This window comes from Podarcis filfolensis, assembly GCF_964270895.1.
Source record: "Podarcis filfolensis genome assembly, chromosome: 8".
Classification (NCBI taxonomy): Eukaryota; Metazoa; Chordata; class Lepidosauria; order Squamata; family Lacertidae; genus Podarcis; species Podarcis filfolensis.
In genome coordinates this window covers 3855070-3873543 of record NC_139611.1, presented here as the reverse complement: position 1 = coordinate 3873543, position 18474 = coordinate 3855070, and the positions used below count along the sequence as shown (strand labels likewise).

General features: G+C 46.0%; 1 protein-coding gene across 1 annotated transcript in view; it reads left to right on the top strand.

Annotated features, from left to right (window-relative positions):
- The first annotated feature begins 14911 nt into the window (after positions 1-14911).
- Positions 14912-18474, top strand: part of TACR1 (tachykinin receptor 1) — a 58533-nt gene continuing 54970 nt past the window's right edge. The window contains exon 1 of the mRNA XM_083629552.1: positions 14912-15656. Within this exon, the coding sequence (XP_083485678.1) occupies positions 15277-15656 (380 nt within the window). The 5' untranslated portion in view covers positions 14912-15276. The remainder of the gene's footprint in view (positions 15657-18474) is intronic.

The following is an 18474-nucleotide window of genomic DNA, read 5'->3' as shown; positions in this document are numbered from 1 at the left end:
TATTTTATATATTATTTTAAATTGTTTATTTTATCATATTTATATTGTATTGTATTACAACTAGAATTCCATAGAAGAGAAAGAGAGTTGAGCTGCATTTGAGCTGCCAGCCTCCTCCCTTGGGCAGCTCGTAGCAGCTGCTGGAGAGTGGGCAAGGAGGAAGAGAAGCTGCTGCTCTGAGGAGCAGGCAAGAGGGGAGGGCCACCCTGGGCAGAAAGAAAGGGGGAGTGAAGCAGAGTCCAAGCATCTGGATTTTAAAAAAATGCTTTGTGCCTCCGTGTCTAATCTTGCCCCTTTCTAAAATCTATTTATCGGTGTGTCTTATTCTTTTTGTAAATCTACCAAAGAATAACATAAAATAAAACTGGGATTAACGGGTTTTCTCAGGATGGTGGAGGCAGTGTATGCTGTGTCCCATTGGTGTACTGGTGATGGTACTTGCCCTTGCTCTGGTAGGAAATGCTGTGCATGGGAGCTGGGGGGGACCAAAAAAGTGAGGGGGTAATGAGGATCAGTTGGGGGGGTGAGAACTCAGCGGGGCAGAAACACAGATGCCAAAGGACCAGCATACCCTCCAACATTCCTCAAATGAAAATGTTCCTATTTTCATATGAGGAATGTTGGAGGGTATGCTATTGATGGTTACGAGCCAGGATGGTTCTGCTCTGCCTCCACAGTTGGAGGCAGCAATGTTTCTGAAGACCAGTTGCTTGAAACCATGGGAGGGAACAGCGTCCTTGGGTCCTGCATGTGGACTTCCCATTAGGGCATCTGGTTAGCCACTGTGGGAAAAGGATGCTGGACTAGATGGGCGATTGGCATGAACCAACAGGCTCTCCTTATGAAGCTACTCCAAAGTGATGAAGCTTCTGGAACTGGACTTTTCGTGGGACTTTGGGCCAGGGCCACTTGCAGTAGGAATGGCCCACCCCACCCAGTTTTTGCTTCTAGCTCTAAATGAGATAAAGCCTTCCAAGGAAGAGGGTCTGCTTTCTATTGAGCATGTGTTTTCCTTTGATCAGCTTAACTCCTCCGCCTTCCTTTCTCTGCCATGCTGCTGCCTGCTGGCAGAAATGTGGTCAGATCCTGAAACAGCAAGAAGCTTGTCTGACATGCGTAGGGTAGGAATGCCAGCCTGGAATACTCCAAGCCACCTTCGTTTTCATGCATCCAAGGCAAGCACTTTCCAACAAAGTCCATCACTTCCATTGACTTGACCACTCCTATTGCTTGAGCATTAAGCACAAAAATGGATTTCAGTGGGACTTACTTCCAGAGAAGCAGGCACATGTATTTTACACTAACATACCTTCATCAGAGGACATATTCCTTTCAGCCACAGTTGCACAAGCTCTTTGGGTTCTCCTCTCCATTTGATGCAGCACCACTGAGCCTAAGGAGCACCCAGATGGCATGTTCACAATCAGAGACAATAACAAGGGGAAGGGCTGGAGCTTAGTGTTACAACATTAGTGCAGAAGGTCCCAGGTTTAATCTCTGGGCTCTCTAGATAGAGCTGGGGGAAAGCCCTGGTCTGAAATGCTGGAGAGCTGCTGGAGTGTTGACAATCCTAAGCTTCTTAACAAGTCCTAAATATCAGTAAGGTCTGCTGCCCAGCTCCTGACAGCATATGTGTGGATCTCCTATTAAAGTGAATTTAGGGTTGCCATAGTCGCAAAAAAAGTGATTTTTCTATTGACTTGCCTAAGATCCAGGACAAAGCGCCACACTTCAGAAATTCCTCCCAGACATCAATTCCGCCTTTGATATCCTGGTAATGTCCAGGAAAATCCGTATATATGGCAGCCCTAAGTGAATTGCTTCCTCTGCTTAACAACATGCAAAATTTGCACACACATTTTCCCATACAAACAATGCATTCTGAATTTTTTTACACATTGTTCTTAGTTCATTATATTCTAGGTCCCTGAAGATTATGCCATAATAAACATGTTGTCTTTATGGAGTGGCGTAGCGTGGGGGGTGCAGGGGGGGCCGGCTGCACTGGGCGCAGCTTCTGGGGGTTAGGGTTAGGGGGCGCAAATCCACGGGTTAGGGGGCGCAAATCCACGGGTTAGGGGGCGCAAATTACTTGCCTTGCCCCGGGTGCTGACAACCCACGCTACGCCACTGTCTTTATGGTGCCAAACGTCTCCTTATTGCCTTTGCTGCACAGACCAACACAATTCTCTCTCTGGAAATTCTGGGAATTTCCAGACAAAAATAAAAGTGAACAGGATCATTATTTATTGCATTTACAAATCACCTATTAACTCAGTGCTTGGCTTATTTAAAATACAGTAAATACAGACAAAAACTAAACCCTCTTTATTACCGTATGTGAAAAGCTAAGCTGTGTACTCACAATTAATCTGTGTTAGTTTTCTCACTGCAATACTGGGAAATATTGTTCTCTGACTGATTGTTGCCACATGTGTTTTGTTTACAGCAGAAGATCAAAATGGAACAAGCAGAGCTGGTGAGAGGCAGGTACAGATGTTCTGGTCCCCAGAGACAACCATTCTGTTCAGATACTCATGCTTGGATACATTCAAGATTTGAATAGTTTACAAGCAGGCACTGTATTCTTTTGTTGTAGTTAATTATTAATACTTTACAATAATCACAGCAATTTCCCCCATTTTTTAAAAACAGTATTTTTATTGAATTTTATCCCTGTAACTCAAATAAGAAAACTGAACTTCTTGAGACAAACATATAAAAAATAAACTGAACCGAACCAAGTTTGGCCGGCATGGGATGTTACATTCACATGAAGAAATGATAAAGCTGGTTATCCAGATATTTGTGATAAGATTCAGGCAGGAAGGTGGAGAGTACTGTCATAAGAAATGAAAAAACAGGAGAAGAGGAGCACATGACTTGCAAGATATACAGAAACACAAACCTGTCACTGAAACCATCAGATGCACAAGGCATACCAAGAACAAAAGGCTCTATGTTACATCAAGAGAAAAGTCAACCAATTATATGTTGCTTATCCTAAATTTATTGAGAGACTTGTGCAAGAGACAAATGTAACTTTTCTTTTTATATGTGTTCAGTAAAATCCTGCTTAGCTTATCTGGATCAGAAGCTAACTCTCCCTTCAACAGCCCAGAGGAGCCTGCTCTCCAATGCAATGCCCTGCCCTATACATACATTAGTAGATGCTGGGCCATCATCCAAAGAGAGTTCTCCTGACTGTATCAAAATTTTGAAGCACTTGCTCTCCATTGATTGAGAGGCTCAGATAATGTTTGGAATTGGGAGGGGGTAAGAGTAATTTCAGAGACGCAGGTGGCGCTGTGGGTTAAACACTGTGCTGCATGGGCATGGCGGTTCAAATCCCCGCAACGGGGTGAGCTCCCGTTGCTCGGTCCCTGCTCTTGCCCACCTAGCAGTTCAAAAGCACGTCAAAGTGCAAGTAGATAAATAGGAACCGCTCCAGCAGGAAGGTAAATGGCGTTTCCGTGCACTGCTCTGGTTCGTCAGAAGTGGCTTAGTCATGCTGGCCACATGACCCAGAAAAACTGTCTGCGGACAAACGCTGGCTCCCTTGGTCAGTAAAGCGAGATGAGTGCCACAACCCCAGCATCATTCGCGACTGGACTTAATTGTCAGGGGTCCCTTAAGAGTAATTTCAAGACAGCCAAGATTGCAGCTATTTGCGAATCATGTCATAGGATTATAGAACTGTAAAGTTGGAAGGGACCTTGGGGGTCACCTAGTCCAACCCCCTGCAAAGCAGGAATCACAGCAAAAGAATCCCAGACAGATTGCCATTCAACCTCTATTTTAAAACCCACCAATAAAGGAGAGTCAACCACCTTCTGAAGGGGTCCATTTAGTCAGAATCTCCTTTGAATACATTGGTTTGGGTCCTACACCCTGGAGCTGCAGAAAACAAGCTTCCTCCATCTTCGGTGTGACAGAAGATGGGTATCATACCCTCATGTCAGATCACACTTTTCTTGTGTTGAATTCAATTTGTTTATAAAATAAATCGAATTTATTTATAAAATTAATTTATAAAATAAAATTAATTTATAAAATTATTATAGATATGGAGATTTTAGCCCAGTTCCTAGCCCACTTAATATCTCTACATTTTATTCCACATTCTAAGGAAGAAAGACGCAGAAATGAATATGCTGGAGGGACAGGAAATAACATTTTCCCATAGGTCTGCAAATTTATGGAGTCCTTTGTTTAAGGTAGGGACGCGGGTGGCGCTGTGGGTAAAACCTCAGCGCCTAGGACTTGCCGATCGCATGGTCGGCGGTTGGAATCCCCGCGGCGGGGTTAGCTCCCGTTGTTCGGTCCCAGCTCCTGCCCACCTAGCAGTTTGAAAGCACACTCAAGTGCAAGTAGATAAATAGGTACCGCTTTATAGCGGGAAGGTAAACAGCGTTTCCGTGTGCTGCTCTGGTGCCGGTTCACCGGAGCAGCTTCGTCACGCTGGCCACATGACCCGGAAGTGTCTGCGGACAGCGCTGGCTCCCGGCCTCTAGAGTGAGATGAGCGCACAACCCTAGAGTCTGTCAAGACTGGCCCGTACGGGCAGGGGTACCTTTACCTTTTTGTTTAAGGTATGGTACCTTCAAGTCTAACCAATTTTGGCTGTAATCCTGTTCATGCATATTAGGGAGCCGTTTCCATAGATTCAGTGGGACTTGCCTCTGAGTAATGTGGCACACTAGTAATTGTGGTATCGGAGACCCTGAATCAAAATACACCCTGAGGTGCAAAGTATCAATAAACTGCAATGTTTAACTATCCACTGTTCCTTTGCAAAGGAGGAGGATGCAGAGAGGACCAGAACAGGTGGGAAAGGACACAACTTTTCTGCCAACAGAGAAGAAAATTGTGAAAGTAGAGATTCCTTCAGATTCAAAGCAAGACATTTTTCAGTTCAACTATTTGGAAAATGGCAGTGCTTAAGCGTCCACAGTTGCCAACAAAGGTCCATATAGTAAAAGCTATGGTTTTCCCAGTAGTGATGTATGGAAGTGAGAGCTGGACCATAAAGAAGGCTGATCGCCAAAGAATTGATGCTTTTGAATTATGGTGCTGGAGGAGACTCTTGAGAGTCCCATGGACTGCAAGAAGATCAAATCTATCCATTCTGAAGTGCTCACTGGAAGGACAGATCCTGAAGCTGAGGGTCCAATACTTTGGCCACCTCATGAGAAGAGAAGACTCCCTGGAAAAGACCCAGATGTTGGGAAAGATGGAGGGCACAAGGAGAAGGGGACGACAGAGGACGAGTTGGTTGGACAGTGTTCTCGAAGCTACCAGCATGAGTTTGACCAAACTGCGGGAGGCAGTGGAAGACAGAAGTGCCTGGCGTGCTCTGGTCCATGGGGTCACGAAGAGTCGGACATGACTAAACAACTAAACAACAACAACAACAAGCGTCCACAGTATCTTTGGAAAGAAAGAAGACAGAGAGAAAACCCAAACCGGTCTATGCCCCTCCCCTCGTGACCTCCATGGACCATGCCCAGCCTAGTGGGTGCCAGCTGCCTCTACTCTAGTCTAAGTTGTTTTATAGGGGTCACCCTCTTTGGATGGTAGCGTGATTGTGGGAAGATTCAGAACAGAGGCAAGGAAGGACTTCTTCATGAAGCACACAGTTAAACTATGGAACTTGCTCCGTCACTGGAGGCAGTGATGGCCACCAACTTAGAAGGCTTTGAAAGAAGATTAAAGAAGGATTCCAATTCTGGTCTTCATTGGGGTGATTGATGCCTCTCCCATTTGCAGGAGAGACTCAAATGGAGGGGGGGTTACCTGAGCCTATAACACCCACGAAAACTCCCAAAGGTATTCAGGAGACCAGGGTACCCACGTACGTCTTTGTGCCTGCTCCTGCCACTGAAGAAACAGACAGGGTGTGTGTGAAGATGCTGGATCTTGAGCCCTCCACTGTTGAGGCAGTCTCCGTATCTGCCAATGCAAGAGACAGAGCTCCTTCACAATTCAGAATATTGATTCCAAATTAAAGGCGCCTCCGGAGGAGGTGTGGACAGTGAGCTGCAATCTGAATCAGACTATCAAAACTGAGGTAGGAGATTTGGGTGTCCTGCCATAATTAAATATGGAGAGAAGAGAGGAGTAGATCTTCCTTTTTATTATTATTATTATTACTGTTATTGTTATTATTTAAAGCCTGTGAGGGTGTAATACCTACTCCCTCTGTGAGAACTGGAAGCTGGACTTGAGGGGCCCCATTGGCCTGTTCCAGCAGGCTCTTCATATGTTCCCATTTTTGACGACATGCAGTCTACAGAAAGTGCCCAGAATTCTGTTTTGAATATGTTTTAAAGGGATTGTGTGTATGTAGCCTTAATCTGTCATGATAAGCCAGCAGTTGTGCTAGCTGGGCCTGATGGGAATTGTAGTCTGTAACATCTGGAGGGTACAAGATTGGGGAAGGCTCCATTATGCTGCATAAGCCAAACTTTACAGCTCCATCTGCATGCTATAATGATAAGTCTCAAACTTGGAACAGGTGACTTTCCTGTATGCCTGCAAATACATCTCTCCTGTAACAGGGTCATGTGTAATTGCAGGTTGGAAAATCAGATGTTAACTTGACTTTCTGGTACAAATTGTTTCCCAAAGATCTAGCACCCTCATGTATTATCTCAGCTTGAGTCTGTTTGCACAGAGCACAATAAGTATATACTTGAAATTAACTGGCAGGCTTGCTGACCTCAGCACTCTTTGCATCTGAAAAACTGAGCGATCCACAGCAAAAGCTGTTCAACTTTGGGAGGCCATATCCAGGCTCTAGTGACGTGTCAGGATTTAGCTCTGCACCAACAAGCTTGTTTGCTGTGATTATGCTCACCACATGGAGAGAATGTGTGTGGAAATGGGATCATAGAGATGGGCTGCAGCTTAATGGGCTAGAACATTATTTTATTTTATTTATTGCATCGATATCCCACATTTTTTCCAAAGAGCTCAAGGTGGCCCACATGGTTCTCTCCCCTCCCCATTTAATTTCCACAACAACCCTGTGAGGTAGGTTAGCCTGAGAGGCACTGGCTGGTTCAAGGTCACACTCAGAGAGTTTCTTCAAGGCTGAGTGGGGGTTTGAACCCTAGTCTCACCCTGGTCCTAGCACTCTAACCACTACACTTTACCACCTTTATTTGCCTTTGCTGCATTTCACCATTACCATGATCATCATTTACCTGTATTCTGCTTCTCCATGGAAAACCAAGCTCAAAATGGCCCACTGTCCTGTCTAGCCCTGACCTGAAGCCAGACATGGAGTCCTCAGAGAACAAGGCAGTCACCCCAGAGGTCGAGGGCCTTGAGGAGCAGGCAGGCCCCCTCAATCTAATGCTGAGGATCCTGGTTGATACCTGATGGAGAACCCCAGGCACTGTCAGAGGAGCTGGACCTGTTTCTCCCCCTCCCCCCACCCTCAGGTCCAGGCTGAAGAGCACAGCTTTAACAGAGGGAGTCACAATTGCAAAACATGTTTCCTCTCCCGCCCCCTTTTCCTGCCATTTTTTTAATCCTATTCTTTTTCTCTGTCTTTTAACACTTTTAAAAATGCTACCAACTTTGGCAGCTCAGCAGTAGCCGTTTTTCCTGCCCAGAGTGCTTCTGGGGGGAATATTCTCCAATGTTTGCAGAATGGGGGTGTGCAGGCATCTGGATAGCACAGCAACAGGCAGCAAGAGGGCAGTTGTGGCAGTGCAGAGAGAGAGAGGCAGACCAGATTTCATTCACACACACACACACATATATGTGAGAAACTTTTCAGCATACAATACAGTGGTACCTCGGGTTAAGTACTTAATTCATTCCAGAGGTCTGTACTTAACCTGAAACTGTTCTTAACCTGAAGCGCCACTTTAGCTAATGGGGCCTCCTACTGTCGCCGCATCACCAGAGCACGATTTCTGTTCTCAACCTGAAGCAAAGTTTTTAACCTGAAGCACTTTTTCTGGGTTAGCAGAGTTTGTAACCTGAAGCGTATGTAACCCGAGGTACCACTATACAATAAAAACCAAACTAATATAAATAAAAATAAAGAAGACAAGAAGGAACAAAGAAAAGAAAAGAAAAGAAAAGAAAGGAAAAGAAAAGAAAAATAGCCCTCTACCAGAGGTATATCTTAACCCTTGTCCAACACAAAAAGGGGGTGGACCCTCCCAGCTCTGTGTGGAGATCCTCTTCATTTCATCATCTGCTGCCTCCTACTTTACCATTCCACTCTCATATTCAGGCAAATCTTGATCAATATCCCCCTGCCCCCAAGGTCTTGTGTATTCTTTACTCTGATCTTTCTCTGATTCCTTTTCATTCAATTGCTCATCCAATAATTGCTGCATGATACCAACAATCAGTGGGGTGTTCGACAATATCTTTGCCATAATGGGTTCTGTTAGTCTCCCTCATAACAGATTTCATTGTGGAGACACATTATTTTTGCTGCTATCTGGATTATGTTTTTGAATCTGTTTTTTCACTGTTAAACCTTATTATGAATCATCAGTGGATTCCATTTGCATCTGAAGCTGTTGTTTACAATTTTAAATTCTGTTCTGCCTCTCTTATGTAAACTTACGTTGCAAGTGTTGTGCTCCAGGTGATGGCCTTGGGGGGCTGAGGTCCAAGTTCCAGAGGATATCAACCTTGGCCAAAGATCTCATCCATGAGGGCATGTTTGCAGTTGCAGCAGAGTCCAAACAAACCAAAATCAAGGGTGGAGAATCAGGTACTAACATGACCCAGAGGTAAAATAAGGCAGCAGATGAATGTCAATATCACAGAAAGATAGGGCAAAGTACAACACAGCAAGGTAGGGCAACCAGGATGAGCAACAAGAATGAAGATTACTGTTCAAGAAGAGCTTCTGTCCTTGTGTTTTGGAATGGGAGCATGACATTCTGTCCACCTCGGATGCCATCATTTTACAAGTGCCTCTTACGCTTAGCGGAGTAAGGGGAGGAGTTGGGAGTGGTGTCAATTTCAGCCTCTGGGCTTCATGCCCTTGACTAGTTGCTGTGTTGCAAGTCAGGGCATATTACTATCTTTAGAACTTACATATACTGTAATTCTGCTTGCTTCCTTAACCACCATGATTCATAATAACACTGAATACCTGTGTTATTTTCAACAGCTGGAGGGCTCAAGAGGAAGGCCTTAGATGCTCTGGCCTCCTAAACCACATCCTTACCATAGCTGCTGGCAGTGAAATACTATCAAGAATTGCTTGCTCACTAGTTGAGCAAAGCAACCATTCACTGTAAGAACAACTAAAAAATGATGCCCAAATTTGAATTCCCTCTCTCTTAGCTCCCCGTCTCTTTTTCCTTGCATTTCCCAAACTGGAACTAAAGTGGCCAGTCCCAATTTGCCACCCATAAATTGGGCTCCTCCCTCACATTTGCTTTTTCATCCAGAGCTCTCCTCGAAAAGCCCCCCCCCCCCATTTTGGCAAACCTTCAGACAAAAGGCCAGTCCTCATTGGAGACTCTCTCTCAACTTTCTCTCAAGTCCTCTGCTGTCCATCTGCTATGCTTCCAGACAGCAGGTTCTTAGAATCATAGAAGTATAGAGTTGGAAAGGACCCAAAGGATCATCTAGTCCAACCCCCTGCAGTGCAAGAATCACAGCCCATCTTGGCCCTTAAATCCCAAGATCTTTGAGCATGGCAAGCCTCTGTCCCTTTCCTTAGTGGGAGGCTATTTTTAAAACATTTATTTGTTTCTGATGTTTCCCCCTTTGCTTTTAGCTAAAAGACTTCAGAGGCAGCTTACAAAACCCAGCAGCAGGAGTCCCTGCCCTCAAAGTGGACAATCTAAAAGGCACGAGGCATATGGTGACAGGACTGTTATGTACTGAGTTGAATAGGATCCAAACTGCAGCAGTCTGATTGGTCCTAGAACAATAGGATTCAGAATGCAGCAGTCTGATTGGTCCTAGAACAATGCAGCAGTATGATTGGTCGGCAGGAGCCACCCAATCCAGCTCCAGGTAGAAGTGAATCCACAACCTGATTGGCCTACAGGAGAATTCCGGAATTAGCCAATCACGTGGGGCCCATTGTGTAAATAATGTATATAAAGCAGATACTTTGAGGGGATTTCCATTCCTCCTCACCACTATGAGCTGAATAAAGAGCATGAAATCACTTTGCGACTCTGAGTATATTTCAAGGACCTTGAGGCAGAAGTTCAAGGTCCCACTCAAGAGAATGAGCAGAGGCCCCAAAACATGTCATCACTCCTAAGAACATAAGAAGAGCAGGATTCTGGAAGCCAGATATGAACACAAGAGCCCTCTCCCTTCCTGTAATTGCCAGCGACTGGTATTCAGAAGTACTGCTGCCTCCAACTGTGGAAGCAAAGCAGAGAACACCAGGGCAGGGAGACCTCTTTTGTGACTTCTGGGTCTAGCTACCTATTAGAGGGAATTATTATACAGAGGCTTTCCAATCACAGTGCTTTGGGAAAGTAATACATCACCCTGTTCTCCTCTGTTCTGTGCTCCTGGCTACTTCTGCTGGCAATGCTTGCTTGAGAAAAGAACTCTGGAGTCCTTCTGCCTCTGTACCTCATGCCCACACACCCCCACTTATCAATTTGGCTTTGCACTTTGGGTGCCAGCTGAGCAGAACAGAAGCCTGAAGCTGTCTTTCCTACATTTATCCTAACTCCCCAGGCCCCTGCCTCGATGCTTCTGAAATTTCACAGCTTACTTTCCTCATGGCACCTCTACATTTTCATAATAAAGTAATTGCCCACAAATCGAGAAGGAGGGAAGCAGCCCCCTTTTAGATTCCAGCAGCTGAGCTTTCAAAGTCCCTAACAGAAGAACTTCTGCATCAATGGTCTGTAATTTGGCAGGTTTCTTACCTAAGGGCACGTCTCTTATGTTTGCTGTTTTCATACAAATTGCACATAAAAAGCAATAGGGCAGATTTCCTTTTGATCCACACCAAAATGGTAAAGGCTGTCCTTGCAGGGAAACCACTGCAGCTGTTTTTGGAATTAGGCAAGATTTATCCCCTCAGAATATTTATCCCCTTAGTTGAAAAAAAATCTACTTCTGCCATTAAAAAAATAATAATTATACACACCTTCTTTTGAATGGAGGACCCCTTTAAAAGTGCCTACCACAAAATGCAAAGGACTTATTCACGGGTGTAGCCAGGATTTTTGTTAGGGGGACAGGCTTTTGTTAGGGGGAGCAGAACCTCAAATATGTATTGATTTTTATTGATTTGGGGGGCAGCTGCCCCTGAGGCGTTCCCAAAGTAAAGGATCCCCTAGAACTTTTTTTAAAGCATGACAAACCAAAATCCATTTTTTAAAAAAACAGGGGGTGTTGAGAGTGCCTCTGGGCATTCCTGGAGTGCAGCTGTGCTAGTGTGGGCTTGCTTCATGCACTCCTTGGCTGCCATCTTGCCTTTCCCTCCCGTCACCTTCTCTCCCCCCTGCCCCCCACCTGTCACTCCCGAGTGTGATTTCTGATCTGGGGAAAGTGAAGCTCCTGGCACTCTGCACATGCTTGCTCCAACCTTTGCAGCAAAGGTGAGGGACCTTTTTAGAGCTCAAACACATTTCTGAGCTTAAACAAAAAGGTTTTTTTTTAAAGATATTTATTAGGGTTTTACAAAAAACAAAGATTTACAGAATAAAGGAAAAACAAAGAAAAAGAAAAATACAAAAATACATAAAGAAGAAAAAAAGGAAAATACAAAAAACAAATCCATTTTTTGATATTTTTAAGCTCATTTGCTTGTTTCCTTGACCTCCTCACACCTCCCCTTTTTGCATTCCCATTTACATAATCAATTCAGCAAATCCTTACCCTCTTTCATTTATCTTAACTCTATATCATAACATATTATAACTCTATATTTTCACCCATTTATCAATTCATTTTTGCATATTCTTATTAACTTTTGTTGCTGAATACCACTTATTGCCAATCCGAACATAATTTTAACATTCATTAATTTTACAATATTTCTGAAGATAGACTTTAAATTTCTTCCAGTCTTCCTCCGCCACCTCTTCTCCCAAGTCTCGGATTCTGCCAGTCATTTCCACCAATTCCATATAGTCCATCATCTTCATCTGCCACTCTTCCAGGGTGGGTAGATCTTGTGTCTTCCAATACTTTGCTATAAGTATTCTTGCTGCTGTTGTTGCATACATAAAGAAAGTTCTGTCCTTCTTTGGCACCAATTGGCCGACAATGCCCAGAAGAAAGGCCTCTGGTTTCTTCAGGAAGGTATATTTAAATACCTTTTTCATTTCATTATAGATCATTTCCCAGAAAGCCTTAATTCTTGGGCACGTCCACCAAAGGTGAAAGAATGTACCTTCAGTTTCTTTACATTTCCAACATTTATTATCGGGCAAATGATATATTTTTGCAAGCTTGACTGGGGTCATGTACCACCTGTATATCATTTTCATAATATTCTCTCTTAAGGCATTACATGCCGTAAATTTCATACCTGTGGTCCACAACTGTTCCCAGTCAGCAAACATGATGTTATGACCGATATCCTGTGCCCATTTAATCATTGCAGATTTAACCGTTTCATCCTGCGTATTCAATTTCAACAGCAAGTTATACATTCTTGAAAGTATCTTAGTTTTGGGATCTAACAGTTCTGTTTCCAATTTTGATTTTTCCACCTGAAAGCCAATTTTTTTGTCCAAATTATAGGCCTCTCTTATTTGATAATAATGAAGCCAATCTCGCACTGAAACAAAAAGTTTAAAAGTGGTGGACTCTTCTTCCTTGAAGGTTTTTAAGCAGAGGTTGAATACCCATCTGGCATGGATGTTTGAGCTGAGATTCCTGCCTTGCAGGACGTTGGACTACATGACCCGTGGGACTCCTTTCAACTCTACAACTCTAGGAGTCTATGATTTCTGGACTGGCTTCACAAATGCGTCATTCCTGAGGTGAGACGGTACCTGAAGGAGAAACACTTGTTGCCTAAAATGTTTCTGCTTGTGCACAATGCTCCGAGGCGCCCTGAGGAACTCTGCTTTGCACATGGGAACGCTGAGGTTGCATCTCTCACCACCAGCCTCTGGATCAAGGTTTGATTCACTGCTTTCAGCTGCTTACACAAAACTCACTTCCTTCTGGATGATGGATGTTGAGCCAGATCTTGATCTCACAGCATTCTGGGAGTCCTTCAATATTGCTCACTGTATCACTTACATTAAACAGGCAGTGGATCGTAGAATTGTATGCAACCAAGCCTGAAACGGTGGGTGCCTGTTTGGTGGAACCTTTGGAAGGAAAGTGTGCACAATTTCAAGGGATTTCTAAAGACTGACACTGAGGTGGAGGACCTAGCGCACACTGCCAGGCATGTGGGCAGGGATGGCTCTGTTGGCCTCATCCAGGAAGAAGTGAAAGAGTTCATTGTGGCAGCGCTGGGGAAACTGGTCAGATAGAGTTCAGAATGTGAGGATGAGGGGGGTGAGCAGGAGCCAGAGAACTGGCAACTGCAGAATTTCCCCCAACTCTTCCAAGTCATAAAGCACAGAAATGATCTGACTGCAGAGTTTGAACCCCTCATGGAATACAGCTTGAAGATAATCTGTAGTATTACAGACACCAGAAGACCCTACAAGAAAATGTTTGATGAGCTGGAGGTGTAAATGACTATCAGACTTTGCAAAGCTGATCTCACTGGAACAAGTTTGAATTAATTAAACCAAATAGTCTTAACTGGATTTTGAATAAATGTGCCATTGATTATGACTGTTTTGAATTTTAGTGTTATCATCTCCCTTAGGAGGTCAGGCAAACCACGGTTCTGAATAATGCTTTTTATAGGGTAGGAACTCTTTCTGACCCACACCCCTTCCCAGCCAGACCCACTCTCCCCAGGTGACCCCCCCCCCCCACTGGCCTGCTGTATTTGACAGGTTTTTGCCTGGCTAGAATGAATTCTTGAACTCTGGTTATGCCGCTGGCTAGCCTGGATGGAGGAAAGATGAGGCAGTGGCGAGCGTGTGTCGGGGTTTTTTAAAAGCAGGTTTTCAAACTAAACTACACAAATTCCCCACCAGACCCCCCACAGGAGGGAAACAAACAAGAACCTCAAAGGCACACGAAGCCCGCTCTGCTCCATTGGCTTCCAGCCTCTGTCTGTCCGTGGTAGTTCTGCTCCACCACGCAGTGAGTATTCATTAATGGACCCGACTTAGTTCAGGAACCAGAACCAGAAGGACTTTAAGGGTTTTTAGGAGGCTGCGATGCAACCTGCCCTGCCCAAAGTGCCAACCCCAGAGAAGAAAGTTTGGGCAGTTTGTCTGAAGCATTCTTAATACTGATATAATTTATGCAACCCTTGATTTAATTCTACCCTTATTTCGCTTTTGTGGATGCTGACACGTCTGCCTGCCACTGAACCACTTAATAAACACACAAGCCTAACCTGTCCAATGTTACCGGTATTTAACTGTGATTCCTACATTGCGGGGGCCCTTTGGGTTCCCTCCAGTTCTCCGATTTTTCAAACTGCACGTTATCAGCTTTTCAGCTGCACTCCCGCCCCACAACTCCACATTTTGCACGCTAAAAGCAGCGTGGGTCTGGGTCTGGGTGTGTGTCAAACCAGCCAAGTCTAGGAAGGGCAAATGGCTCTGCCTGCCTCTTCCCCCTCTGGCCCCCGGCCCCGCTCACCCTCGGCCCCCGGCAGGTTACCTAGAAAACACGTGGCTCTCCGTTGGCAAAAGATTCCCCATCGCGGGGCTGGACGGAGAGGCACTGCAGGGCGCCGAGAGTTAAGGCGGCCCGGCTGGACGGTCTTGGTTCAGGGGCCCCCGGGGGCCCTCGCCGAGCAGACGCCTCCACTTCTGCCGCAGCTGCATCCCCCGCGCGGGAGCGCGCCCGGCCGCCTGCGCGCCGCCTCCGCTGCCCACCTTCCCTGACGCGCCGCCGCCGCCGCTGCTGCCGGGCTATAAAAAGCCGCTTCGCCGCCGCCACGCAGCCGGGCGCTCCAGTCGGGCGGCGCGAGAGCCCAAGCCAGCCTCGACGGGGCGGCTCTCCGCGCTGCCTGGCGCCGCAGAGAGCGAGGCGAGTGACCGGTTGCGGAGAACACCTGGGCCCCCTCCCGCTGCCCGACGGGCGCGGCAGCCACTACGCAAACCCCGCGCAAGTTTCCGCGCGAGGGCCACAGCCGCCACCCCCCGCCCCGCCTGCTGCTGAGGCGGCCCCCATGCTGCTCCCGCTGGCGCTCCCCGAGTTCCCCTGAGGGCGATGGAGGGGACCCCCTCGAACGGCTCCAACGCCTCGACGAACGCCTCCCTCCACGAAAACCAGTTCGTGCAGCCGGGCTGGCAGGTCGCGCTCTGGGCGGTGGCGTACGCGCTGATCGTGCTGGTCTCGGTGGTGGGCAACCTGGTGGTGATGTGGATCATCCTGGCGCACAAGCGGATGCGCACCGTCACCAACTATTTCCTGGTGAACCTGGCCTTCGCCGAAGCCTCCATGGCTGCCTTCAACACCTTGGTCAATTTCACCTACGCCGTCCACGGCGTCTGGTACTACGGCCTCTTCTACTGCCGTTTCCAGAACTTCTTCCCCGTCGCCGCCGTCTTCTCCAGCATCTACTCCATGACGGCCATCGCCGTGGACAGGTGAGGAAGATACGCCGGCGCGCGGGGGCTGGACGCCGGAACCTGGGTTCTGAGCGTCGGGATGCGATGGGAAGGCGCACGTCGAAGCGGGAAGAGAGCCCGAAGAAACGTGCTAGGGAAAAACAGGGGCGGTGGCTGAAGAGGCTGGAGTGAAAAGTGAGAGGCTGGCCAGCTTGGGATCAAGTCCTGACAAAAGTTGGGGAGCTGGTTTGTTTATTGCGTGCAGGGCAGAGCCCTAGTGGAGAGTGTCTCTGAGCAAGTGCAGAGTGTATTTTCCCAGGTTGACTGACTGCCTCTCCCCCTGCTCCTTCCATGTTTAAAAAGGTCACCTGTCAGGACTTGGGAGAGGCCCTTCTGGATCAGAGGGTGTTTTTGGACTAGGGATAAAAAACCTGAGGGTCAGATGTGGCCCTCCATGCCTCTCTGTTGGCCTTTACCAGCCCCACTTTTTAGCTGCCTGGAAAGTGTTCTTGAACTCTGGTTGTGTTTCTTGCATGGCAAGATGGAAGATGGTGAGGCATATGCATGTGTGTGATATAAGGAGAAAGTGGCTGATCACTCTTAGAAACAGTGCTGGGCTAGAATGGAGCTCTGGGCTGACCCAGCAAAGCAGTTCTTGCTGCTGCTGCTGCTGCTGCTGCTGCTGCTGCTGCTTTTTAGGTATTAGAATTTATTGGATTTCTTATGCGCCTTCTACAAGCAGTCTCAGCCTGACTTACAAATGGTGCAAAAACACAGAAGGTAAATAAAAACATCATGCTAAACAGCTTGCCTCAGGATGAAATGGATATAGATTGGATATGAATATGGTGTTTTCAAATCAACACTGACAAAGATTCAAAAGCCTTACATGCAGCAGAAAGGTAATGTTGGAAGCGCACATAAGAACATCAGAAGAACCCCACCAGATCAGGCAAAAGCAAACCCGTTTTTAGTCTAGCATCCTCTTCTTACAGTGGACAACCAGATGTCCAGATGTGAAGCCTGCAAGCAGGACATGAGCACACGCTGCCCACTTGCGATTCCCCGCTGCTGTTATTCAGAGGCATATTAATCTCTGAGAGTGAAGGTGGAACCTAGTTATCATGGCTAGTTGCTGTTGAGAGCCTTGCCCTCCATGTATTTGTCTAAAGTCCACTCTTTTGGGTTCCATTCCTTTTATAATAATAATAATTTTATTATTTATACCACACCCATCTGGCTGGGTTTCCCCAGCCACTTTTGGGTCCTGCTGTACCATGGAGATATGGCTTCAAATCCCTCCCTGGTCTCACACATGCCTGGGGCAAACTAGCACCTCCCACATTCAGTTCCACACCTGTGAAATGGAAATGTTTGCACTAGCAGGCTTTGTGTCATTGCCCTAAAATGAAGAAGCCAAAGACTGATCACAGCTTGTTGTACTCTTATGAGACTCAACTGAGTCGTTAAGAGTGACCAGAACATCTCTGGTTGGAATTTCACCTCAACCAAGAGCACACTTGGTGACTCTTTCAACCTCATCCCCCTGCCCCAATCTATAGGACTGATTTATACTATAGGATTGAAATAGTACAAGGAAAGTACGTCAAACACCAAAAAAAGCATTGCAAAAATATGAGGTGTCTTTTAACCTTTCATCCAAGGAGCTCCAAGAGCCACATATATTATGATTCCATTTTATCCTTGCAAAAACCTTACAAAGTAGGCAATGCAAGCAAGGTGTCTATCCTGTGGCCCTCCATAAGTGGATGTCAGCTCCCACCAGCCCTAGCCAGCATGGCCAATGGGCATGGCTGATGTGAGCTGGAGTCCAACAACATTGACCAGTCACCACCTGGACCACTCTGGCCACGTCCAAGAATATCACTGTGCTCAGTATACCCCACTGATTCTTGAAAATAACTAGTCTTTTTGTTGTGGTGGTATTACTGTTTTAGTTTATGACTGTCCTTCACTCTACAGACCCAGAGTGGGTTGCAATGATTGGCACACCACACATTCCTAAGCCAGTTTACTTGGAAGGAAGTCCCACTAGGCTCAATGGTTCTTTAGCTGTGGTTCTTGCACTGCAGAGTGCTGGATTAGATGCATGGGCGTAGCCAAGGGGGGTGAGCAATCAAAATCAATGCAAATCAATACAAATATGAGGTTCTCCCCCCCACACAAAGATCCTGGCTAGGCCCAAGATTAGATGACCCTTTGGACCATCCTCACCTTCCATCTGTTTCAGAAGAGCTTGGGAGAAAGAATCATAGAACTGTAGAGTTGGAGTGGTGGCGGCGGCAGAATAGTACCTGCTGCCTTAATGAAAAGGATCCTTTTTAATAGTTCCCATGGGAAGAGAGTTGTTAGCCACCCATACATTGTAAACATCTCTCTGTAACCTGGTGGAATTCAAAGCTTTCTGTTTATCAGTGGTGAGGCTCTTCTTGGCTTTAGCATTCTTCTTCTTTTTAATTTAAAAAAGGTCTCCACTTTCCAATATTCCTCGTGTAAGAGGTCCTTGTGTGCATGCATACGTGCATTTTGAAGCACAATATCATTTTGTGAAATGAAAACCATTTGTTCTTGTAGAGCAATAGCAGAATAGAATGCACACTACCCTTCACAATTGGAGCTAAATTGGAAAACAGTGTGGTTTCCCCGTTGACGACTATAAAACATTCCCAAGGTATAAAGTAAGGAATTCTCGTTATCTCTGGAAAAGATTCGTTTCTAGAGTGTTGCTCATTCCATTCTCCAAGTTAACTAGTTTTCACTTGGAGAGTTAATTGAAAAGGAGGCATGTTGTGTTGGAAAAGGCTCATCTGCAGTGCCATCAGAATGAGACCACAGA